The 26,145-nt window shown below is 54.8% G+C and overlaps 1 protein-coding gene across 3 annotated transcripts in view; it reads left to right on the forward strand.

The window, feature by feature from the left end:
* DPP6 (dipeptidyl peptidase like 6) overlaps positions 1 to 26,145 on the forward strand; it is an 827,489-nt gene that overhangs the window by 706,974 nt on the left and 94,370 nt on the right. For all 3 annotated transcript variants that reach the window (XM_076006752.1, XM_012786244.2, XM_012786246.2), the window contains exons 9-10: positions 7,353 to 7,507; positions 10,277 to 10,374. In XM_076006752.1, coding sequence (XP_075862867.1) covers positions 7,353 to 7,507; positions 10,277 to 10,374 — 253 coding nt within the window. The remainder of the gene's footprint in view (positions 1 to 7,352; positions 7,508 to 10,276; positions 10,375 to 26,145) is intronic.

Here is a 26,145-nt window from a genome sequence, read left to right on the forward strand (position 1 = left end):
AACAGGTACCGCACAGCACCGGCTGGGCACAGGCCGCAGTGCAAGTATTTTATGTGTCGTAGTGAATGTGCCTCTCACAGCAACACCAGTGCAGTGCATGCTGGTACTATAACTATTTTACAGATGAGGAAACTGAGGCACCAGGGGCTAAGTCACTTGCCTAAGGTCACACGGCCAGTGGATGGCAGAGCGGGATTTGAATCCCGGAAGTCTAGCTTCGATGGTCCGGCTCCTGACCCTACACTCCCCGCCTCTTAGGGGCGGATGTTCTGTTCACTCCACCTCCTAGTCCCGCAGCCCCTCTCGAGTCCCTCTCCAGGAAGCCTTCTAGCGTGGTCCCACGTTCGCTGTCCCCTTCCTGACTTCCGCCTGATTGATTCGGCTCGCATGACACTTCTAGAATAACCAAGAGCAAAGGTGAGTGAGGCCCACCACTGTCCACTCTGTCTCCCCTCTCCACCCCCCATCTCTCCCGGGGCCCGTCCTCCTCCCGCCTGGCTGTGAGGGTGGCCTCCCCGCAGGGCCGTGCGGGTGTCTGTCAAAGCCTCTGCTCTGGGGTGATCAGGACATAAAAAGCTCCCTTTCCTTCCCTCCCGCAGCCCTGCAGCCTCGCTCAGAGACAGCGCAGAACTGAAACTAGACCAACAGCCATTGGTTGCTCAGGGTCTTGGGGGATTTTTACACAGTCATTTTGCAGTGCGAGGGCCTTCGTATGGTGGCTGCCTGCACCGAGCATGGGGCAGGCGCTTCTGTGCAGATCTTGCGTTTCCTGATCACGGTGAGACGTTCCCCTTAGCTGGTGAGACCCTTGTGGCTGAAGGCGACGTCCCACACATCCTTTCTGTGCCCGGGAGCAGGCGTCACAGCGCTGGAGTGGTCGGTGCCGGGTGCACTTGCTCGGAGGGGAAGTCCTGGGCACACGAAAGGGAGCGTGGACACTAAACACGGGTCCGAGACAGCCGTCATCGACTCTGGGATGTCTGGGTCTTCCCAAGGTGCCAGGGGCCCCACACGCCATCTGATGGTCCCCTCGGCTCTGCGGGAGGAAGGTGTGCAGGTTGGGAAGTGGCCTCAGAGAGGGCAGAGAGCAGCCCGAGGAGCAGGGGCCTGAGCGGGGACCTGAAGCAGGTGGCCGTAACCAGGCACCGAGCTCTCCCTCCGCATCCGCTGGCTCCGCCTTCTGGCCAGACCCGCTCCAGACTGCACAGAACCCAGGCGGCCCCCCGCAGGCTTGGTTCTCGCCCGTGCTCCGCCTTGGGGACCTGCAGCTGGCGGTGACTTTAAGAGTTTAGGAGACAGTTTGGACTCCCATCTGATGGCAGGCACTGTAGAGTCTGCCGAAAGGAGCCGACTCAGTGTCCGAGCCAGGGGCCCACGAAGCCGGCCTGGAGCCACACCACGAAGCCTGCGGATCCACAGCCACGCTCGGTTATGCAGGCGCAGGACCAGGCGCGGTGTGCGCCACATTGCGTCTAGATGTTGCACATGCTGTTGTGAGGACTGAAATGCAGAGTATTTTTAAGGAGGCATTGAGTGTTTAGAATTGAATTGAAGTGTGACTGATGAGTTTTTTCTGTAAGAAGTGGTGCTCATATTTCCAGAGACTGAGAAAAAGGTGAGCTGAAACAGCCCCCGTGTTTTACAGTAGCAGAAGAGGAGGCCCGGAGAGGTGGGACCAGAGCCAGAGGCTCGGTCGCCGCTGCCTGTTCACGCCCCGCCCACGACGGCACGTGGCCTCTGGAAGTAGCAGGTGGGGACCAGGCGTTTTTCTGAGTGGTGCTGATTTTCCGTGGATTTTTCTCCAAACATTATTCTTCTCTCTGCTGGGACAGATCCCCATTTTGTGGGGCCTAGAGCTTATAAAACTTGGGGATCCTCCCTAGAATAAGAACAGGAGATTCTGACTGCAAGCCGGGGCCTGCGAAGGGGAGCCCTGAGACCCGGCTTCTCTAGCCTCCGCCCCCGGGCTGCCCCGACTCTCCTGGAAGCACACTCCAACAGCTCTCCACTTACCTAAGCTCTGCTCGAGTCTGATCATCACTTGATTACCCTCCCTGACGAGAACCCACTTGTGCTTTAAATGCCTCCTTGACATCAACAGGCAGTTTACAGTTCGGGACGGGGAGGAGAGAACGGGAGGCCATTCCTCCTGCACAGCTCCAGCGTGCGGGGACCTCCTCCCGGGGCAGCCCGTGCCCTCGGGCAGCTCGAGGGGCCAAGGCGGCAGCGATGGGAGGGAGGGGCTGACCCACAGGGTGGACGCTCGGGCTCAGGCCACGGGACCAGTGACAGAGGCCACCCTGCTGCCTTTCCTCCCCTCCCCCTCCCCTGAGCCTCGTGCAAATCCAGCTCTTAACAAGGTCTCCAGCTCGTGTCTGAATTCCAGCAAAGAATTCCCCCTGCTTCAAAAGTGAACTGGGATTCCAGCCTATAGCACTGTTCCAAAGTGTACACGCCAGCAGATGTCCTGCTTGTCCTCTACCTGGCTGTGAGACTACCTCGCCGTGAGAACAGGTCTGTGTCTGGCCACACAGCACGTCCTCCATCCACTTACCTCCAGGTGGCCGAATGGGTGGATGGCCGAGGATGAATGAATGAACAAATGAGTGAAGGAACAAGCGAGTGAGAAGCAAGAGAGCCTCTCTGCCACATTGTCTCCTGTTTGGGCATGACACAGGTGAATAGAAGGCCTCAGGGCCATGAGTTCTGGAATCTTCTTCAAGTGCCCATAATAAAAATGAAGAGGAGAGAGTCAGAGAGACCCAAAAAGAGCATAACTGAGGATAGAAGCCCAGTGTGCTGGCTCGGGTTTCCTCTTTTCCATTTTTCTATGGGAAATTTTTTTTTTAACTGAAGTTGATCTCAGTAATCCAAACTATGATGGCTTAAAACATTGACTTCTGCAAACCAGGCACAGCTCTCCTCCCCTCTGCACCTCTGGGAGGTGGGGCTGGCGAGATCTCTCCGAGGGGCCAGGGTGTCCTCATGGTATGGCGGATAGAGCCACGAGTAAGCATTCCAGGCAAGCGTGAGCCAGGGCAGGGCCGCACCACCCTTCACGGCCCAGCTGCACACAGCATCACTTGTACCACATCCCGTTGGCTCAGGTGCTCAAAGGACTGCCCTGGTTCAAGGAGAAGGACGCCACCTCTTAGGGAGTGCGAAGCCCTAGAAATGCCACTGAGGCCAGTTTTGGAGAATGCAGTGTGCCACACTCAGCACTCAGTCATTTATACTTTTACCTCGTAGAGAAAAGGGCATCGATAACCACAGATGGCGTCAGGAAATACCGTGATGCCTCTTCCGAAAATGTTTCTGACGTTCTTGTCTACGCCCTGTAGTTGTGTACCCGTGCCCTTCCCCGGGAGTTGGATGGCTGGACCCAGCGTGATGTTGTCGCCCACAGCCTCGCTCTCTCGAGGGCTCTGCTCACACTGACCTCGGGGAAACAGCAGATAGCCATCGTCAGGGCTCATCAGTCCTGGGAGCGTGGAACCAGGGATAGAGGCGCTGTCCTGGCTCCTCCAGCTCCAGGTGCAGCGGTCTCTGCAGCAACTGCAAAGTCAGGAGTGTGTTCTCCTCTGCGCCTGGGGGAGTCTGTAGCTGCACGTTCTGTCCCTAAGAAGACATGAGCTTTGACTCCCCGAAGCTCCAGCTCCTGACAGAAAGCCCAGGTAGCAGGACGTTCCCAGCGCGGCTGCCCTGCCCTCATGGTGAGGGAGGCAGCAGGCACAGAGGCAGCGGCCCAGGTGTGCACTGGGCAGGTGACTAGTCGCCTGGGAAGCACGGGCAGGAGGATCAGCCTTGCCAGCCCTGCGTCCTGACTGGCCGTCACTTTGGGCCGTTCAGAAATAGCCCTGCTGCAGGACAGGGGTGCAGGGGACAGTGCTCCTCACCTCCACGTGCCCTGAGCTGAGCACAGGCCATGCGTCCATGTGGCGGGATTTAGATGGGAGGCTCCAGCTGAGGACGCCATGGCCCCTGATCAGGAGCTCACAGGCCTTCCCCACCCCGTCCCCCACCCGGCCTTGCAGCACCCGGAGAACAAGGCCACAGGGTCCTGAGGAGCCCGTGCTGCTACCCCAGACCATCTGCAGCCCCTTGTTTCCTTTCGGCCTCACGCCAGCGCCTCGCCATCTGCCCGTGGATTTCTCTGTGGCCGGATGTCAATGGTAGGTGTGGCCGGCCAGTTTGGGGACCCCTGGACACAGCCACCAAGGAGATTTCAAGTGTGTCCCCAATACTGGCCTCCTTTTTGGTACCTTTTGTGGCTGTCCTGGTGCCCGGTCTAACCCCACGCCCTGTGGCTGGGGAGTGAGCTTTCATCAGCCCTAGGGGTCGGGATCCCCCATTCCGGCCACCAACACCGGGCTCAGCACACGCACAGCCGCTGCTCCCTGGGGAACCACATGTGGCACTTGGGCTCTCGTTTAGAAGGTGCATAGCCTTTAAGCCAAGTGCCTCTCGTTTAGAAGCGACAAGGCTCTCCGCCTTGTCAAAAAGCCGTCAGGAGACGGGGGTCGGGAGGGTTGGCTGTTCTTTCCTGGGCTTGGGTCCTTTGCAGACTCCTGACGTGGTACCTGGCGTGTGGCTCGTCTTCCACTACTCGTGAATGTGTCAACTGGGAGGCTCTGGCTTGGTGGCACTGCTGCAGGAGCTCTGTCTGAAATGAAGGGCTTGAGAACTCGTACCATACTGCAGACCTCTGCGGTCCACGCACCCGTGTTGGGTTGGCCCTCGTCACTTTGAGCCCAAAGGGATTTTGTCCTACTTAATACGCCCTTAATGCTGTTTGGCAAAACTGAATAACGCTTCAGATAATGGCGTTGGTTTCTTCAACATACAGTGACAAGGGAGGAAAACCAGCCCAGACCCTGCTATGGGCTCAAGCTGCATGGATAAAATTTTCAATGTCTTCAAGAGAGAGGCACCCATTGGTGGCAGTGTCCCCAAATGTATCTTTCTTTCCTGATGCTTAATGGTCCCCCAGCAGGACAGGGAAGGGGAAGGAAAGATATATCCTCTACTTTTCTGAGTTAATTGTGCTTGCTCAAAATTGCAAGTTATTCATTTGTTCCAGGGCAAAGGGTTCATGCAATTAATTTAACTTAATGAAATAAGCGTTTTTTCTCTGTTTGCAAAACTCTGTTCCTAAACACCATTTGGTGCATGGCCTTTAAGCCAAGTGCCTCATTAATGTGGGGCCCTGGAAAAAAATGTTTGCAGAACAGGGACATTCATAATTAATGCTAAAATGTCAAGGTTTCTTCTGCGTGGCTCCTTGGTCTCTTATACTTAATTATCTCTTTAATGAGCAGCTAACATACAGAAAAGTAAAAATGCCAAGAAACAATGTGTCAAAGGACATTTAGGGAAAATAAACTAAAGCTGTCCCAGTTTTCTGTGGCTGGCCTTCTGGCGTGAGGGACGCTGTCTTTGTGTGTGCTGCGTCTCACCGTGTGATGGCATGAACAGGAACTAACCTTTGCCCCATACCAGATATTCGTCACCGCTGCACTAGACAGTCTCCAAGTTCCCTTCCAGCCATTCCGTTTCATAGTCTGCAGTGATCTTTCTTCTGCCTCCGGGTTCTCTGAACAGTGAGTTGAGCTTTGTGCAGACACTCTGGCATTTGCTGGCGGCGTTGGTGGAAATAGAGTCTTCTCAGCCGAGCCTCAGGGCCAGCTTCCATCCATATTTTCTGTCTCTTGTCCCTGCGTGTTTGAGGTCACGGCCAAGGTCAGAGCCAAGCAGTAGCATTTCCGTTAGGTCCGAGGGCAAGTCTAGAAATGAGATATAAAAAAAGATGAGTGGCAAGGAGAAGTGACCCCCGGCCTCCTCGCCTGCCCACCTCTCCCCAAGCCTATCGGGTACGGATGACAGTGGCCTGATTTTGCACCAGAGACCCATTTGTCATCCCTCTGGCCTCCGGAGATCGCTCTGGGTTCAAAGACAAGAAACAGATGAGTTGTCTCTTCAGCGGTTTTGTTGTTATTGTTTGTTTGCTTTTGCGCAGAGCTGCTTCATTTATAAAGCCCTTGTTCAGCCAGCCGTTTTTCTGTTTTGGGTGTTCCTGAGTTGGCTGTGAATTAATGTCCTGTGGAAACTGCTGCAGGGCTCCTTCGCTGATTTCTGGGGCTCTGCTCCCTCCTCCCTCTGCGCCCTGAATTCTGCTCACTCTCGGGGACTCACTGGAGCCGTCAGCCCTCTTGCTCCCAGCCCTCAGTGCAGAAGTGATTGAGCACAAGCACCCGCAAATTGTGTTGCAGATGGTGCCTGTTTTTTCCAGCAGACCATCTGCCAGGGCCTATTACTCACCATTGCGCGCGGCCCAGGTGCATCCAGTGACTCTGTGGAAAGTCACTTCTGAATCACCTCATTCCAAACGCGCACCCGAACGTCACTCTCCTGGCTGCTGCAGACTCTGGAAAATTACAAGCCCTGAGGTTTGGTCCGGCTTCTTCTCTCTCCCATCACGCGCCTCAGCGACCTTGGAGCTTCGTGGGCTCTGGACACGCTGCTGAGGACGTGGGCAGGATGCCGAGGTGGGGGGGGCTCCGGGGGCCCCTGTGCCCCTTGCTCCACAGACAGCAGGGCTGGGGACACAGACCCAGGCTCCCCTGAGCACTGGTTTCCAGCCACGGGGGCGCCTGGGGGGCGGCGGTCAGACCAACGCAGGCTTCGTATCTCCTGAGGCTCCTCTGTGCCGGGTGGAGCTGGGCACAGGCCCTGTGCCACACTGGGCGGGCAGCCTGGAGGGTCGGGCCCTGCAGGACAGGGAGAAGGCACTTAGTGAAGAGCGTGGTGCGGGCGAGTGCGGCTCTGGCTGCCACCCGGGCGGAGTGTGAGCAGCAGGGCCACAGCTGCTGGCCTTGTCCTCCCCTCCCGAGCTGTGAGGGTGACCTCCCTGAGCCGTGTTGAAGTCTGTCTGGTTCTCTGCTGTATCCTACACGCTCGTTTTGTTTTGTCGCTGTGTTCTCAGGTCGGTCACACCATACAGGCCCCTGTATAAGAAGGAGTCCCTTGACCTGAGAGCAGTTTCGCAAGGAGGTGGGTGCTCAGGCTCCCATACTCTGACTGGTCGCACTGGGAAGTGTCTTCTATTGACGTGTTAAAAACATAGTAGAATTTTTTTTTTTTTTTCTGGAATAGATACCAGGTTCTACACCTATAGTTGAAACTCTGATTAGCCAAGACGGAATCCTGGGTGCTTCTGGTTGAAGCATGTTTCTGTTTCAGGACTTAAGATGGGCCCGTCGCGTTTCCTGCCACACGTAGTGAAATTGCCACGCAGCCTCGGTTTCCACCCCACGTGCTGCCCCTTCACGCCTCTCTGCTCTCTCTTCCCCCAGAGGAGATCCTGAAGACCCACATCGCGCACTGGTGGTCCCCGGATGGCACCAGGCTCGCCTACGCCACCATCAACGATTCCCGCGTCCCTGTCATGGAGCTCCCGACCTACACCGGCTCCCTCTACCCCACCGTGAGGCCCTACCACTACCCCAAGGTAGGCGGGGGAACCGCGGGCCGCACGCTTCCCGTGATGCGCGAGCCCCCGGCCGAGTCAGCACGGAGATGCGGAGTGAGACGTGTTTATGGGCAAAGGCAGCTCACGGGGGAAAGATTAATCATTTCTCATTACGTCGCATTACATTCCCATCTCTGTTGAGTTGAATCGGTTGGCCGGTTTGCTTTACTTTAAATAATTGAACTACTGTTAATCATTTGTCTGAGCTTCACTAAACCAAAACAAATACACCGCCTCACCTGGTGACTCCCTGGTGACAGAAACTCAAACTGCCCACTGTGGCTCTTCATATTGCTTTTTTGAATTTGGCTTCCAGGAGGTCAGAGGGACTCTCTGCCCCGGTCCCCTGGGTCTGGGCATGGCTGTTTTGGGCTTGGTCATTAAAACGATCTGAATGTCTGTGTCCTCCTCGAATCGAGACATTAAAATCCCAACCCCCGAGGCGATGGCATTAGGAGGTGATCAGGCCACGGGGGCAGAGGCCTCATGATTGGGATCAGTGTCCTTATAAAAGAGACCCCGGAGGGACCCCTCCCACTTCCGCCACGTGAGGACACAGGAGCAGGCGCCCTCCCTAGACACAGGATCTGCCAGCGCCTCGATGTTGGGCACACAGCCCCCGGAACCGTGAGAGACGCGCTGTGCTGTCTGTGAGCTGCCCGGCCAGGGCACTTTGTTATAGCAGCCTGCACAGACTAAGACAGCCACAAGCGCCCAGTAGAGTGAGGGGGCAGAGACATCCGAACCTCCCTTTGTTGCCAAATCACAGCACCCCGGTGGGAGGGAGGGCCAGATGCCAAACCCCACAGCCCACTCAGGTGCAGATGTCTGAGTGCGGACCCAGCTCTCCTGGGCACGTGGGGCTGACTCCTTCCCTCTAGTCGGCTCCAAGGCCACTGGGCTGGGTGGAGGTGAGTGGCTCACTGCCTGGCCCCTGCCTTGTGACCTGGGCTCACTTTCCGCCCTTCCAGCCTCAGCAAGGGAGTGTCTGAACCTCAGCGTCCTCACCTGCCAGAGAGCTCCGGAAGCTGGTGGTGCGTGCGTTCCACACCATAGGCGCTACCTAGACCCACCAGCCTAGAGTTGGGAGCAAGAGGGGCGATGACATGTACATGAGATAAAGGGGGTTCCCAGAGTCACAGGCCAGAGAAAGGAAACTCCTGGCATCTCAGCCACTCAGGCCACCACCACAAAATACCAGACCTGGCTGGTGTAAACAGCAGGAGTTTATTCCTCACAGTTCTGGAGGCGGGAGTCCCAGGTCAGGATGGGGGACAGTCTGGTGTCTGGGGAGGCCTGTCTGTCTGGCTTGCAGACAGCCGTCTGCTCACTGTGTCCTCACAGGAAGGGCCAGAGAGAGCTCTGGTGTCCCTTCCTCTCCCTTTATGGGCACTAATCCCATCCCCGGGGGCACCACCCTCGTGACCTTATCTAACCCTAATCACTTCCCAAAGGCTCCACCCCCAAATACCATCACATTAGGGGTCAGGGCTTCAGTCTATGAATTTAAAGGGACAATTTCAGTCCGTAGCACCTGGTAATAAGACTGTTTGTCAAAAGCTCTTTGATCAGAGTGGCTGATATCGAAGTGAGCCCCAGAATGCAGGGCACCATTCCCCCGTGGCCACAGCCTTCACCTCTGCCGTCTCCCCGTCTGAGTGTATCTGGATGTTAACTCAACGTGGGTTTGCTGTCGAGAGGGTTCTTTCACTCCGTTTTCTGGCTAATGTTGATTGGACATAACTCTGTGTCATGTGCAGGGTGCAGGGTGTTAGTTGGAAGCACAGTTAATAGAGTGGAGGGCTGGGTGGGTGCCGAATCTTCCTGGCCCTTCTGCGTGTGCCCCTCACACCAACACCCGCCCCCAGAACAGCTGTGTCTGACTTGCTCTGCCCCCCCGAGATGGAATGGTTTCCCCAGTCTAGGAGTGATGACCTGAAATCCAGGAGGACCGTCCCTTGCTTTTACAATGAACTCTGGGACAGGTGCTCTGGAGCTTGGATTCTGAAACCCCAGCTTGCTCAGGATTTGGGGGTTCGAGTTTCAGCAGGAAATCAGCATATTCTGGCCAGCAGAACTCAGATGCTCTCTGCCCTGTTGCCACACACTCCAGACCAGAGCCATGCGGGTGAACTGGCCCCACACAGGCCCCGTCCTGGGCTGCTTTGCTGTGACCCCCGAACATCTTCTGCAAGATGTGGAGGGAGCAAGGGCATCAGACCAGACCCGGGGGTCGCCCGGCGAGGAATCGCCACTCTCTCCCTAGCCCCTGCCAGGCCGGGACTCGTCCCCCGAGAGGGGAGCGGAACAGAGCCGGCTCCTTTGGGAAGGACGGAGACTTCCCCAGCTGAGCCGTGGGCCCAGCTCCCTGCCCTCACCCGCCCCCCTGCAGTTTCCCTGCCCTGAATTGCTTCCATCTTTGCTCTCCCCCTCCTCAGTCTGTCTTCTCTTTCCCCTCCCATGGTGGTGAAGCAAGTGGCCAGTCCCGCCCAGCGCTGGCAGGCTGGGGAGGTGGGCGGAATGGGAAGGGGGTGGGATTCCTGGGGACGAAAAGGAGTGGCCCATCGGCCCTTTGTCGTTTTTGAAACTCTGCACGTGCACGATCTGCCCTCAACAAAGATCTTGCGCCTTCCCACGGAGCTCCAGGATTCCTGGGGTCCCGACCCTCCCGGGAAAGCCTTGCAGAGCCGAGGGGCTGCCCAGGCACGAGGCCGCTGACTCACAGCTCTGTCCCCTTTTGACCCCCAGGCTGGCTGTGAAAACCCCAGTATCTCCCTGCACGTCATCGGCTTGAACGGACCCACCCACGACCTGGAGATGATGCCGCCCGACGATCCGCGGATGAGGTTCGCTCCCTCCTTCTGTTGTGTCGCGGCACAGAACATGCGGACGGGCCTCCGTGCGCGTGGCCCTTCTGGGCCAGACATACTTTATGGCCAATTTAAGCATCCAAGAAAGACATACATGGTCTGAAGTTTTCCTCGCTGCTTTGCGATTCGGTTTTCTAGCAGAAGTCCTGTGATTTCTTACCGCCATCCCCCCCAGTGCTGGGCTCCCCGGGAGGGGAGTGGGGTCAGCCGCACGTCTCGGTGGGGGCTCTGTCCTGCACAGGGCAGGCCCTGGACAGAGACTCCGGTGAGGTGAGGTGTCTTCCCAGGAAGGGATCCACGGGCCTTCTTTACCTTTCGTAAATGGTGCCCCATGTTTAGCACGTGACTTCAGAGCACAGTGTAACTCGCCGGTGGTGATTCCTGTTCTAATGCTGGCAGATCTCCCGGGTGGTAATGGCCATGTCATTGGTGGAACATGCGAACAATATTGTTGGCCTGTTGTTATTAATTTATTATCTAGTTTTGGTGGATTTTTTCTAAATCAAGACAACTAAGTAGGATCCAAGTAAAGTGGTCCGACCGTCAGTTTAGGATTGTCCCCAAATTCAGGCAGTCCAGTGATACCGTGGTCAAACCTCTCTGTTGGGAATATTGATGAGGAGGGACTGTGATGGTGGGGACCCAGTCACTCACGGAGCCCTGACTCTGTGAATGGGGCTGATTCATCCCGAGGTGCGGCAGATACCCAGGCAAACCCCGGCAGACCTCTTGCCCGGGTCCTTACTGTTCAGTTACAGACCCCACGTTGTCAGTGGCTCCTGCAGCTTCTGGAAGGGCAGGAGCCACGGCCTCAGGTCCGGCTCAGGGACAGCTGCTCCTGCACCTGCACTTGCTGACTCTGGTCCTCTCTGAACGACATGCTCTTCATCTGCAGTGGCTTCCACTGCTGTCCTTGTCCCACACCCCAGCACCTGCACAAAGCCTGAGGCCTCTGAAGAATTCTACTGGGGTTCTTTCAGCTCCTGGTCCTTCAGTGAAACCAGAATGCCTTGAGGTCCTTGGGTGAACAGCCCCAGCACAGACGTCCAGGGCTCTCTAAAGGGCAAGGAGCTGCCTGCCCCTCCCGGCCCCACACTCGTCCTGTCCCGTGTGGGAGGGCAGATTCTCCCCAGAGGGTTCCTGAACCTGGCCCCCGAGCAGCTGGTCCTGGAGCCGACCCTCCCCCCGCCCCCGCCCCGACCTACCCTGGGGGCAGCGGCCACAGCACCTGCTGCTTAGGGGACTTGAATTGATTTGGCTGAGGATATGTTTGCTGAGATGTAAAAAAAAAAAAAAAAAAAAAAAGTTGAAGATTATTGCTTTGGCTTCTCTCCTGAAGATCCATATATTTCATTATTTTCCCTTCGGCCCCCATCCCTGCCAAGCCTCCTGGGGCCTGGTCCAGCAAACTCACCGAATTAATGTGGAAAGTCACCTGGAAAATTTCAGCCATCTGTTTGAGTTAATTGAAAATCTCGTTTAGTCAATTTGGTGATGCTGTTTCTGCAGGCTTGATTAGCTCCAAGGACAATGAAAAATTAGCCTCAGTCGGGACTGAGTTTGGATGCTGGGTTTAGGTTTCCGGCCTGCTCTGATTTCCTGCACTAAATGCATTTTCTGTGCGGTATAACTCCGTAGTGTGTAAACATTACACTCTCTCACACTGCTGCTCTGACACGCAGCCTTGAGACCTTTTTTTTTTTTAAGTGAGCACAGCTAGGTCAGAAATCAGGGACTCGACGTGGAGCAGAAATCAGTATTGCCCACCGTAGACAGAGCGCTGAGAGTCAGGCACAGGTCGGGCCCAGTCCCCGGGAGGGGTGTCTGCTGCAGGCGGAGTTTGCAGCCTACCAATGATCACAGGAGCCAGCCCGAGGCTCTGTGCATTCTCTCTCTTAATTTTCACAGCTGCCCATGAGAGTACACGGTCTTGTTACTAATATTTATCTCTGTTTTACAGATGAGGAAATGGAGCTTACAGTGGGGAGGGGAGACAGACCCCGGACAGACTGTTACCTGCAGGCATGGAAGGGCCACGGGGGAGCATGGGAAAAGAGGCCCACCTGGTCTGGAGGTGGCAGTGCCACAGACTAGGTCTGACCTTCTCAGCCTCCGCGCTGTAGACACTTGGGGAGGTGCTGTCCCGTGCTTCACAGGGTGCTCGTAGCATCCCCGGCCTCTGCCCACTAGACGCCAGCGACATCCTCCCTCACCCCCAGATGTGATGATCAAAAATGTCTGCAGCTGTCACCAAATGTCCCCAGACTGAAAACTACCGGTTTAGAGTGAAGGTTCCCTAACCGACTGCCTGGGTTCAAACTCTGGCATATTCTGGCCAGCAGAACTCAGATGCTCTCTGTCCTGTTGCCACGCACTCCAGACCAGAGCCATGCGGGTGAACTGGCCCCACACAGGCCCCGTCCTGGGCTGCTTGTGATCTCCTGGGGCTCTGTGAGTTTGGCAGTTATTCAGCCTCACCTGATTCAGTTTCCTCATCTGTAAAACGGAGATAAATATTAGTAATAAGACTGTACACTCTCATGGGCAGCTGCGAAAATTAAGAGAGAGAATGCAGAGAGCCTCAGGCTGGCTCCGGTGATCATTGGTAGGCTGCAAATTCTGCCTGCAGCAGACACCCCTCCCCGGGGACTGGGCCTGACCTGTGCCGGGCTCCAGGTGCTCCTGGCCGACTGCCTGCCAGCATCTCCACTGGGGCGTGCTCAGCAACACAGAATTTTTAAACTGGTGAAATTGTGATCCTCAGGCAAAGTAAATAAACATGCATTAAGGATTTTATTAACTCGTTAGTTAGTAAGGGAACCAACCAGTGGGTTGTTAAAACCAGCCCAAAGGGCAATTGAGAAGCTACATGTATATAGACAGTTTAGTAAAGAAATGCAAGGAGAAGTTTGTGGGTTACAGACCCAGTGGAGCCACAAACCATTTAATCTTTGGAGGTTTCTGATCCACCAGACAAAAGTCCACAAGAGAAGCTAAAAACTGCCCAGCCCAGCATTGCGCAGGGAAAATCTCCAGAGATCTTGTTGGCCCCTTCCAACCTTGGGACAGATTTTCCGATGTCTCAGTGACACATCAGATGGATGTAGTCAAAGCAGAGTTCCCACTCTCTGTGTCCACACCCCTTCCCCGAAGTCTCCCCACCCCTCGCCCCTGCCATCACTGTCCAGGGCGACTCCACCTTCCAGGGGCTCAGGCCTCCTTTCATGTCCCTCTTTGTTGGGACCATCCTCGGCAGGTGCCAGCATCGGCCCGTGCTGCCCTGCTCCTCTCGCTCCTGGCTGGCCCACTGGCACCGCCCCTGACGCCCCCACGTAGTGGCCAGACCAGCGTCAGACCAGCAGCCTCTGCTCCCTCTGTCCAGCAGCTTCCTTCTCCCCTCTGAGTAAAAGCCAGACCTTCCCCAGCAGCCTGTGAGGCCACCTTCCATCCCTCCACGCCCGCCCCTTCTAGGGTCTGCACACGGCCTCCTGTCCCTGCTTTGGTTTTCTTATTTTCTTCAAAGGACTTGCCTATCCCAGGGAGACTTTCTAGCCACTTTATTTAATTGTTTCCTTTCTGCCACCACTGGGAATCGGACATTCCTGAGGCCGGGACGTCAGTCCATTTGGCGCAGGTCCCAGCTCGAGTTCTGCAACAGGGCTCAGCAAGCCTCTGTTGGATGAATACATTAACTTAAAAATTAGCTGGTAAGTTCTTATTTCAATATGATTCTTGAAGATGGAGATGTCTTCTGTTGTCCTGGTACCATTCTAAGAACCAAAACTTTAAAAATCTTTAGTCATTGATGACACCCTGTCATTGAAAGTGTAGGATGCTGAGGGAGCTAAGCTAGAAAAGGTACAATAAGACACCTGCTTTATGGAGGGACATAAAAGGAATGGGACCTCAGTAATGCCCCCCAAACCTAGGTGGGGATTTCTGCAAGTCCCCAGCTCGGGGACAGTGCAGGGGACGGAGTAAACCATTCCTCCATATCAACTATCTGGTTCCTATGTGTCTTTGGTTTCCTCTGTGTCTGCTCATTAACCAGCCTGACTTCCCCTGCCATGTTCTCGGAGACAGGGAGACTTAAGTCCCCACGGCAGGCACTTACCTGCCACCTCTGCGTGCCATGCACTGTGCTGGGCCCTGGGGGATTAAGATCGGCAGCTCTCACATCAGAAAGCTCCGAGCCCAGAAAGCCTGGCCAGCTCGAGCCGGGGCCACCGTGCTGTGCAGTGGGAGCCACACCTGCAGCAAAGGTGCCCATTACGGGGCGAGCGGGAAGTTCTCAGAATGGCTTCACAGACGCCACCGGGTCCCAGGGCAAAGTTGGAGGCCCTCCTGGGGAACGGCTGGGGTGAGAGAGCGGCAGGTGCTGACCCAGTGCAGAGCTCAGCTGCCCGCTGGCGGAGGTGGGGCAAGGACGCCTTCCAAAGCACAAGCCCAACCTCTCCTGTGGGTGGAAAAAGTGAGTGGAAGTCACTGTGGCACCTGGCCTGTGGTTTCTGCAGCTTTGCATAGCAACCTGGCCACACCGATAAAACAAATGCAGTTGATTTTGCTGCTTTCCTCAGGCCTTTCCAGAGCTATTGAGCCGGGTGTTGAATTAAGATACAGCAGATAGCTGGCAGTGTCATTGCAAAGACACTGCACTGCGCTGATATGTGCTTTTGTTCTCCACATGCCCTCCCTGCTTGTCTGGCAACGACAGGTTGTAGGCAGCTTGCAGGGCCTGAGACAGATCCCTGCTACCCCCGAGCCCAGGGGGCTGGGCTCACCCCGCCCGCCACCCACCTCTGTGGCCCGAGACAGGCCCACAGCCCTTTCCCTTTTGTTTTATTTTACTTCAATTTATTTTACTTTACTTTTTTGATTCAAGTACTGAGGAATTAGAAGCTGCTCAGACCCCCGCTGTGCCATCACAGGTCCGTGTGGCCGCTCTCCCTTCATCGAGTGGTTCTTTTTCAACCTTGCTCCCTACCCCACACCCTCCCTGCCTCACAGGCCCCTATGTCAAACGTATCTGAGTACTTTTAGCACCTTTCTCCTCTGTGTTTTGGTAAAGCACGTGTCGCCTGTGTATCTGCCTGCTTACTTTACGTAGATGGGTCATAGATACAGATACAGACATAAATACACATGCAGACACAGCTATAGATACACGTATCCGTTTCCTTCTGCTTTCTGCTGAGCACTGTATGAAGACCCAGCGTGCTGCTGTGCATGCCGAGCTCACTGCTTCCAGTTGCACACGGTGACACTAGACTGCCGAACATCCCTGGGGAGCACCTGTTCTCATGGCATTGCTGCCCCCAGACTGCCGGAACACCCCACACTGGCCCAGATCGGAAAGTCAGCCTTCCTTCTTTCCTGTTTACACAGAAAGTGGGATGTTGACTACTCCTAGGGAAGCCAGAGATCATCAGAGCAATGGAAATATCACAGATGGATAAAGTCCCTGTACTTAATGGCTTGTGCTGCACGATCACTTGCATCACCACCACCATCACCACCACCACCACCATCACCATCACCACCACCACCACCACCACCACCACCACCATCACCACCACCTCCATCACCACCACCACCACCACCATCATCACCACCACCTCCATCACCACCACCACCACCACCATCACCACCACCACCACCACCACCACCACCACCACCACCATCACCACCACCACCACCACCACCACCACCACCATCACCACCACCACCACCACCACCACCATCACCACCACCACCACCACCACCATCACCACCACCTCCATCCCCACCACCACCATCACCACCACCTCCACCACCATCATCACCACCACCATCACCACCACCACCACTACCATCACCACCGCCACCACCATCACCACTACCACCACCACCACCACCACCACCACCACTGCCGCTATCAACACTACCATCGCTATCATCAATACCATCATCACCACCACCACCACCATCAATACCACCTCCAACACCACCACCTCCACCATTACCACCACCATCATCACCACCACCTCCATCACCACCACCTCCACCATCACCACCACCATCACCATCAATACCACCAGCACCATCACCATCAGCACAACCAGCACCATTATCACCACCACCAGCATCACCATCAATACCACCATCAACACCACCACCATCAACACCACCACCACCATCATCACCACTACCACCAACACCACCACCACCATCATCACCACTACCACCAACACCACCACCACCACCCCATCACCACCACCACCACCATCAACACCACCATCACCACCAACACCACCTGCAACACCACCACCATCACTACCACCACCACCACCAACTGCACCATCACCATCAAAGCCACCATCACCACCACCATCACCACTACCTACACCACCACCGTCACCACCACTACCATCACCATCAATACTACCATCACCACTACCACCACCACCACCAACTGCACCATTACCATCAAAGCCACCATCACCACCACCATCACCACTACCAACACCACCACCACTACCATCACCATCAACACTACCATCACCACTACCAACACCACCATCAAATCACCACCACCAATAACAACACCTGTCACTGGGTCCTTGCTGCTCTCCATCGTGAGGGCTGTCTGCCTGCTTCCCTAATATGTGAGGACTCTACTAGTTCACATTTTCAATGTCATATTTACCCAGGAGGCAACTGAACTGAGGGGCCTGGCCTGACTTGCCCATGGTTGTACTCTTAATTAGTGGTAGAACCAGGATTCACACACAAGACTCCTGTCACAAAAGCCACTGCTCACCATTGTGCAAGAGCTGGCACACCCGCCATATTTCCCGCTGTGCTCAAACGTTCAGGTGGCATGAAGCTAGCGGGGAGGGCTCCCTGGCAGAACTTCTGTCCGACCCACTTCTTCATCAGAGTCTGGCCGTTCTGGATGGTGCAGTCTCTCAGTCGTCCTTGGGTGACTGCTACATGTGGCTGAGCAGAGAAGTCCTTAGCAGCCAGTGATAGTTTTCTCCTGGGATAGAGGGACTATCTCATTTCCAAATTGTAGATATGCCATTCCATCGTAACATATTTCTAATCTCTCTTCTGTCTTTAACAGCTCTGGGAAGATACATTGTTTCATCTGAATCTGACTTTCAAATTTCTTTAGCCGTAGCCTGGGTATAAATTATAATTGCATAAAAGTTCTCTCGTCCTCAGAGGCAGTCGCTGTTTCTGCCTCGTGTGTTAAAGCAAGAATGTGGATTCCTAAATACTCAAATGAGTTCATTTTAGGGAGCACCAGTTCGCGGAGACCAGCTCCAGGGGACAGTTTTGTGTTTGCAGCATCAGATCAGGACGGGTCTTTGTTACTCACTAGGGTGAGACGCTCTTCTCGGTGGCTGGGGTCATGTGGAAGCCTGGGCCAGGGAGAGGACAGGTCTGTGCTGCACCGATGCACTGAAATGGGAATTTGTAGTTGCGGTCGATCACAGGATTCCATGTTCTCTGTAATAAAAATGCCCAGTGCTTTAGGAGGCGGGAAATCTGAGTGTCAGATGTCCAGATTAGTGAGTTTCTGGTGGAGAAAGCATGTCCTACACTGAGTGGCTCGTGTTTGCAAGGGCAGCCAGGTCGTCCTGAAAACACTGCAAAGAGATACACAGGGAATGACTCGCTGCTTGCCAGGCTTGTAACTGGCAGGAAGCATCAGGGAAATCAAATTCTGCCTGCCTCGTCCTCATCAGTAAGGCACCTGTGTTTGGCCAGCGAGGCCTTCCAGCCAGCAGATAGTTCTGGCCTCCGAAGGTGTCGGCAACGCACTGGACGATGGTCCCCAAGGCCCAGTCTCCCACCTGTGAGCACGTGCTGGTCACCTCAGTGGGCATCAATGGCAGCTGCAGTTGCTACCCTGGGCCACAGCTAGCAAGTCTAGTACAGGGATTTCAGGGCATCTGCAGGAAAATGGCACTTGGTGAAACTGACGTAGTGTCATGTTTGTAAGCGTGTCGACGTGCACTGAGGCGTGGGCAAGTGTGATCCACTCCTGCGCCCCGGCAGCAGGTCGGTATGTGGCTGCCATCTGGGAACGGCTCCCTGTATCTCGATTCTCCTGCTCTTGGGGCTCCTAAAGGTTCCCTCGGTCCCTGTGCGTCCTCTGCCAGTTACAGAGGAGGAGAGGGAGGCCCACAGAAGGCAGGCCACTTGTGCAGAGTCACATCACAGGGCCAGGCCTGGGACCAGGCTTCGAAACCTGGCGTCTCTTGCTGTCGTGTTTGCTCCTACTTTGTCTGTTCAAGCTGCCACCTGGCTCTCAGGAGCCCTGGAAGCAAACCCTCCCCCCAGTCCCCACCACCACCCAGCCGTACTCACCGCACTCTCCGGACCAGTAACAGGATCCGAAGGCCCGCTCGGGGCCAGGCGCACTGCTCGGGGCCGCACACGGGGATCTCGAGGAGGTTTGGGACATGGTCCCTCCCTGAAGGCAGGGACTGGATGCCACACTTCAGTCAGATGTCCTGTCGGGGACGGATTTATTCTGATCCTGACTTCCTAAGCTTCTGATTCAGTCTCCGCTCCCCTACTCCCCAAGTCAGAGAGCAGCCATGGTGCCATCTGCTGAGCCGGGTCACAGCGAGGCCCCTGGCCCTTCTGTCTCTGCCTGAAGTCCTGCCAGAGTCACCCAGCACAGCCATGTCCTCCTCAGCGGCCTGCCGTCTATGCGGCATGCTCGTGGGACCCCTCCGAGTGGAAGAAGCAGGCGCCTGTCCTGGGCCGTGATTAGAGGGACAAAGGCCCCATGTGCTGCCACAGTACAGGCCGTTTAAGCTGTTCCTGCAGACCGAGGCCTCTCGCCAGGAGGACCGACGTGCCAGTGTGACTGTGCCAAATAAAAACAAATCTGCATTTAGGCAGCGAGGGGCTTTAATTAGAAAGGAAGACTGTTGCAACAGGGAGAATATTCCAATCTCAGAAACCTGCGAGCATCTCAAAACCAAACAGAAAAGGCTTTCTTCTTGCAGGGTGAGGTGGAGGTGAGCAGATCGTCGCAGGGGCAGTGGCTGGGGGCTCTGACAGGAAAAGGGCCTCCAGGCCGGCCTATTCTCAGAAGGGTCCAGTGGGGCACGACCCTGCGTCTGTGCTCGCTCAGGCTCGGGGCCTGTGGGAAGGAGAGGAGCTCCCCCGAAGTTTGCAGAAGACCCAGCAGGGGCAGCCGGGGGCAGCCGTGTGCACTCGGTCAGCTGGACCCACACGTAAGCACAGCGGAGGTTTAGAAGGAAGTGACTGCCCGGTGGCCGGCACAGGGTGGACAGGGCAGGGTGGGGATGGGGGAGTTAGGCGGTAACAGGGAGAAGCCAAGCTAGAAGTGCAGGTGGCTGAAACAGGCGGGAGGTGGGAACAAGGCCCCAGTCCAGGTGCTCACGAGAGAGCAGCCGCAGAGAGGAAAATCTGAGTGGCTCTGGACACGAGCGGTGGCTGCAGGCCTGTCAGAGTGTGGTGTGGCTAAGACGATCAGGACATGTCTGTGTGAGCATAAGGCCTGCCCCGTCTGTGCCCAGCGCACTGAGGCAGTGAGGGAACAGCGTTGTGCGGATAGTGCCAGGCAGGCACCAGTGACAGGGCGGGGTGGACATTTGATCCACCTGAGCCCCAAAGTCACTCTCCACGTTCCTCATATGTAACGGGAGGGACCTGGGTCCTTTGGTATCTCAGGGCCCTTCTGGCTCTGAGTCCATGTGGCTCAGTACTTCACTCTGGCATTTTAGAGGCTCAGTTAATGCCTTGCCCTCAGGAGCTAACATTCCCTTGAGTGAAGCATTTTGGAGAAAGGGACAACATGCTCAGGGGCATTAGCAGGAGAAGGGGGGACACTGAAATCGGTTTCATTGCAACAACATTTAACAGAGCCATTTATAAAACAGGTAGCGGAGGAAGCCCACCAGGATAGTGCAGTGCCCAGGAGCACTAGGATGGTGACTGGGGTGTTTCCATCCTAGTCCCAAAGGGGCAAAGGGGAGCAGTCGCTGCATCTCAAGGACAGAGAGAACCATGTGGAGGAAGCCACCAAGAGAGTAGAAGCTTGGGTTGATAGGAAGATTGCTCAGAGGAAGCCAAAGAAATAAATACCCACCCATCTCCTCCCCCTCCCTTTGATCGCCCGAGGCCATCTGTACAGGGGAGCCTGCCACCCCCAGCACAGAGCAGAATGTAGAATATGCACCCAGCATGTCATGATATGACATCATGAGTGTCAGTGTCCAGGAAGTACTTAATTCATATTGAGTGGGCAGGATGAGTATGTGGGTGGGGTGGTGATGAATAGATGGATGATGGATGGGTGGGTGACAGATGAGTGGATAATGAATGGATAGATGATGGATGATGGATAGGTGGGTGATGGATGGATGGATAATGAATGGATAGATGATGGAGGGATAGAGGGGTGATGGATATTTGTATGGATGGATGGGTGGATGGATAATGAATGGATAAATGATGGATGATGGATGGGCAGATGGATAATAGGTAGGTGGATGGATGGGTGGTAGATGAATGGATGGATGATGGATGGATGGGTGGGTGGGTAGATGGTTAGATGGATGACAGATGGGTGGATGGATAGGTGGATGGGTGATGGATGAATGGATGGATAGAAAATGAGTGGTTAGATGGTGGATAATGGATGGGTGGATGGATAATGGGTGGGTGGATGGATGGGTGGTAGATGAATGGATGGATGATGGATGGATGGGTGGGTGGGTGGATGGCTAGATGGATGACAGATGGGTGGATGGGTGATGGATGAATGATGGATGGATAATGAATGGATAGATGGTAGATAATGGGCGGATGGATAATGGATAGATGGATGGCTGGAAGGATGGATGGATAATAGATAGATGATGGAAAGCTGGAGGGATGAGGGATGTGTGGGTGGGTGGATGGCTAGATGGATGACAGATGGGGATGGGTGATGGATGAATGGATGAATGATGGATTATGGATGGATAATGAATGGATAGATGTGGATAATGGGTGAATGGATCGATAATGGAGAGATGGATGGGTGGAAGGATGGATGGATACTGAGTGGACAGATGATGGATAGCTGGAGGGATGAGGGGTGGGTGGGTGGAAAATGGATGGGTGGAAGAATGGTTGGATATACTGATGGACAAATAGATGGGTGCTGAGTATATGAAAATGAAGGGCTGGGGAAGGAACAGCATGAGATTCAACCCCACCCCTGCTATTCAGTGGATCTCTCCGTGTTCAAAGCATTTAAACTGTTGAATAAGGACACCACGGCCCCTGAGGTGTGTCCTCTGCGATGTGCCCTCCCACTGCCTTCTCCCTCATCCTGACAGCCGGCCCTGCACGACACCATCACCTAAGACGAAAAGAAAAGGCAGCACGGTCTATTCCCACGCTGAAAGCGAAATCATGGAAATGTTCTCAAGTAATAATTTATCTTAAAGCCACCGTTTCTCGGTTCTGTGCGGTGCGCTCTGCTTCAGGTGCGTCTGTACAGTCCTGCGGCTGCTCTGGGGACAGGCCCCGCCGTGGCCCCGTCCTTGTCATCACAGGCCGCACTTGACACTCAGGGTCCTTTCAGTCTGCTCAAAGGTGCCCTTCTATAGCACTTCGTCTTTTAAGTACTTCTCTCTCTCATCCTTCTGCCCCAGCTTGATCCGTGGAATAAACATGGCTAAAGAAAAAAAAAGAAAGGCCAGAGTTAACTGCAAGCTCTTGGTTTCGCTAGACAGACAGGCTTCCTTCCCCTGCCCTTCACTGCCACACTGCTGTCAGAACCTTTGCCAGGCTGTGGACTGCCAGGAGGTGACACGGCACATTAGTCCCTGAGACAGAGACAATGTTCTGTTAATATTTTATAACAAACAAATGGACTGATAAAAAATTCATATACTTCTCACCAGGAAGAGTCGCTGCATTCCGAGCTGAAGGCACCTTTGGCTGGGGACCCGCGGGATGCGATGACATTTTCTCAGCCAAGCTGTGTTTTCACAAGGCTCCCCACACGCCCCTGGCAGCGCCCGCTTCCTTCTGTTGGGGGGGCTCCCTGCCCCGTGCTGACACTAGTGGTGTGCCCGTCCGCCGCCTCCCAAACTGCGAGCTCCCCGGCGACAAGGCTGTGCCCGACTCTGTCCCCGGCACCTGGAACCCCGTCTACCAGACACTGCGCCCCGACTGAATGCTCTTGGGATGAGGGACGTGCATTGGTGGGCAGACAAAGTGCTTTAGAACAGAAAGAAATTTGGTAGCATCTCTTCCAGGAATCTTTGCTTACTGTTAATGATTTGGTATCATGTTTTTTTTTTTTTTTTTTTTTTTTGAGACAGAGTCTCACTTTGTTGTCCAGGCTAGAGTGAGTGCCGTGGCGTCAGCCTAGCTCACAGCAACCTCAAACTCCTGGGCTTGAGTGATCCTTCTGCCTCAGCCTCCCGAGTAGCTGGGACTACAGGCATGCGCCACCATGCCCGGCTAATTTTTTATATATATATCAGTTGGCCAATTAATTTCTTTCTATTTATAGTAGAGACGGGGTCTCGCTCTTGCTCAGGCTGGTTTTGAACTCCTGACCTTGAGCAATCCGCCCGCCTCGGCCTCCCAAGAGCTAGGATTACAGGCGTGAGCCACAGCGCCCGGCCGGTATCATGTTTTTTTTAAAAGTACAACTTCAGTGATTATCAAAATTCGATCATCTGATTTTTGTGATCATCCAAAGGCTTCCACCTCTCTCTCCATCCTGGCGTCAGAGCAGTCCTTGTGTCTTTCAATCCCCGGCTTCAGCCCTGTCTCCTTAAAAAACGCCTGCACTTTAAATCCCGTTTTCCCCTCTCCTTTAACAGCTGCCAAATTTCTCTTTATTCCGAAGCACTCTGTGTGCCTACCGATACAGTCATTCATTCGAAGAACACCTAGCGAGGGCAGAGATAGAAATAGAGATCTACGGTCCAGTGGCGCCTGGAACTGTCCTCGGTAGCCAGGCGTTGCTGTCCCCACCCCCAGAGTATCCGGGTGGAGCCTGAGAACCCGTATTTCTAGCACTTCCCAGCCGCTACTGGTCCGGGAACGCACGTCGAGAACCCGACCTGCGTCACTAGAGATGGGCGCAGAGCCTGTTCCGTCTCACTTCCTCCCCTGGTGACGGGCTCTGGCTGATTTTGCCACAAAGGCCTCTCGTCCCCACTGCTGCTCTGCGGCACTCCAGGGGCAGGCCCCGCCTCCCAGAGCGAGGTGACAGCCGGGGTCCGTGCCTTCGATGGCTGCAGGCCCCGCCAGCGTGTGAGGGACAGGTGGAAACGGGCTCCCCTGCCCCAGCCGTGCCTCCGTCCAGGCAGCTGTGCGTGAGCACGGTCACCTACACAGACACCGAACCTGTCCGCAGGTCAGCAGCCCTGTCTGCAGCAGCCGGCGCCCGAACCGGTTCTGGCTGGTTCTGCAGCCAGAACCGCCTCTGTTCCCGCCACGCCCGACCACGCGAGTCCTGCAAGGCTTCCCGCAGTGCAGCCTGTTCTAACAGCTGTCTGCTCCGTTGACGCCGTTTTCTCATCTCAATGTTCCTCTGGACCCTCCTCTGACCCACACTCCCCCCCTCCCCTCGGGTCATAGGAATTTTCTAGACTTCTGTGGGTACCCAAGACTTGGGGCTGGAGCATGCATGAGGAGAGGCATGCCCTTTGCCCTTTGCTGTCTCACGGAGCTTCCAGCCCTGCTGGCCCAGAGTCGTAAAGAGTGGCGGCAGGCGCTGTGGTGAGATAGCACGGCACAAGCCCTGAGTGCTGGAAAGGTCACAGAGAGGGCAGACACGCGTGGCTTTCTTGGGGGATGCAGCGTTCCAGAAGGTTCCTCTTGCCCCTAGTTTCACCATTTTCTAGCAGGGACAAAGACGCCTCGGGAATGGCAGGGAAGGGGGGACTGTCTCTCCAGCCCGTCCCACACTTCCTGTGGGCAGGAGGTGGCGTGAGGGCTCCGTGTGCCGCATTGCCTGTGGGCCTCGTCCCGCCGTGGAGCCCCTGCCTGGCGTGAACCGCGCACTGCCAGGCCCTACAGCAGCCTCGTGGGAGGGGATTTAGCCACAGCTCACGCGCGAATGTGCCATCCTCTCTCCTGGAGAAGGGGCCCTCGTGTGGAGGGACCCAGGACACAAGTCCCAGCCAAGGGACAGCTGCCTGAGGAAAGCCTCGCACGTTCCCACCCTACAGAACTCAAAAATCGTAGCAGCTTCTCCAAGCGAAGCCCCACGAGCCGTGGGCACATCGGAGCCTCTGACGCTCAAGCGTAGTGTTCTGTACGTCACCCAAAGGGAAACACTTCTCAGCGAAATCAAAGTGATTTATTTTTCCTTTATTTGCAAAAGGACAGAGAAAAACCTGCACCTTCGGTTTGCTGTGCACATGCCTGTCGGAAGCCATCCCATCTGGCTCGGGAGGAAGCAGGCTCGGGTCTCGGTCGCCGGGAGAACGTGCGTGCAACCACCACGCGCGAGTCGGGAGGGGGCGGTCCGCGCACCTGGCCCGACGCAGCCGCTGGGCAGCGCCAGTAGCTCCAGGACTCCCCCTGGACAGGAGCAGGGACTCCCGTCCGCAGCAGCTCCTGCTCTTGGAAGCACCAGACCTGCCACCGCCCTCCAGCTGTCTCGTGACCTCGTCCACGGAGGCTGGACGATTTCCATCTGCTGCTCAGACCGATTGATTAGTGGGCGTCATCAATGATGCAGCCCTCATTTTATACGCTTCCTTTTCTTTCAATTCAATTTATTTATTGAGGAGCTCGAAAGAAATATCTCATTCTTATGAACTCCATCTGGCCAGAGCCCGGCAGCCGCTGCAGTCACGCGTGTCCAGAGAACGTATCTGCCAGGTCCCGCATGCTGGCCAGCGGGCTGGCCTCGCCCACGGCCACCCGCATGTTCCTCCATGGCGGCGTGTGTTTATGTTTTGTTGTAAATTTTTATTTAACTCTGTGTTTCTTTTTCATCAAAGTACTCGTATTAATGCTTAAAAGTAAAATAATGTAGAAGGGGTTATAGTGAAAAATAGCAGTCCCTTCCCTACCCTTCTCACCCACCCACCCCAGAGGGAGACGACGGCTAACTGTTTTGACTGTTTCTCCCCGTAGTTGGCATCGCATCACTACATAATGTGCACACTTCACTTTTCTTACTGATGAATTTATGTGTTGTTTATTATCTTTTTCTTATGAGGGATAAGAATTCAGCATACCTGCCTCCTCCTTATGTATGTGCATCTTATTTTCTCTGTTGGTCACCTTTATAAACTTGAATAATATTCTTACAAGTTTTGCATAGTGTGTTAACTAAAGATGGAACTCTGGCTCCCTGGTCTATAAGATATTAGTCCCCTTGCCCTGGCTGCAGGCCTCTGTCCCTACCACCAGCAGCCTCTGTCATCTTTGGTTTTCCTTTTGTATCTCTGAGCTGATGGGATCTACATACTGCCCTGTAACCATAACCAAATCTTCCTTACTTTTCTATGGGTTGATGTTAAAAGACTAAAAGCAACAGAGAGCATTTACTTTGTCATAACTAATTATCTTTCATGGCAGAGCTAAGTAGTACCCTGTGATTGCATTTATTCTTGTTACACTTTTATTTTTCCTGGAGCTTTAAATTTTGTTGTTGTTGTTGTTGTTTACTTGAACTGTTTAATTTTATCATATTTTTTCCAAATTCTATCAATATATTGATAGCATATCTATATATATCCATCAATTCAA

Source organism: Microcebus murinus, chromosome 9 (genome assembly GCF_040939455.1).
Source record: "Microcebus murinus isolate Inina chromosome 9, M.murinus_Inina_mat1.0, whole genome shotgun sequence".
Taxonomy (NCBI): domain Eukaryota; kingdom Metazoa; phylum Chordata; class Mammalia; order Primates; family Cheirogaleidae; genus Microcebus; species Microcebus murinus.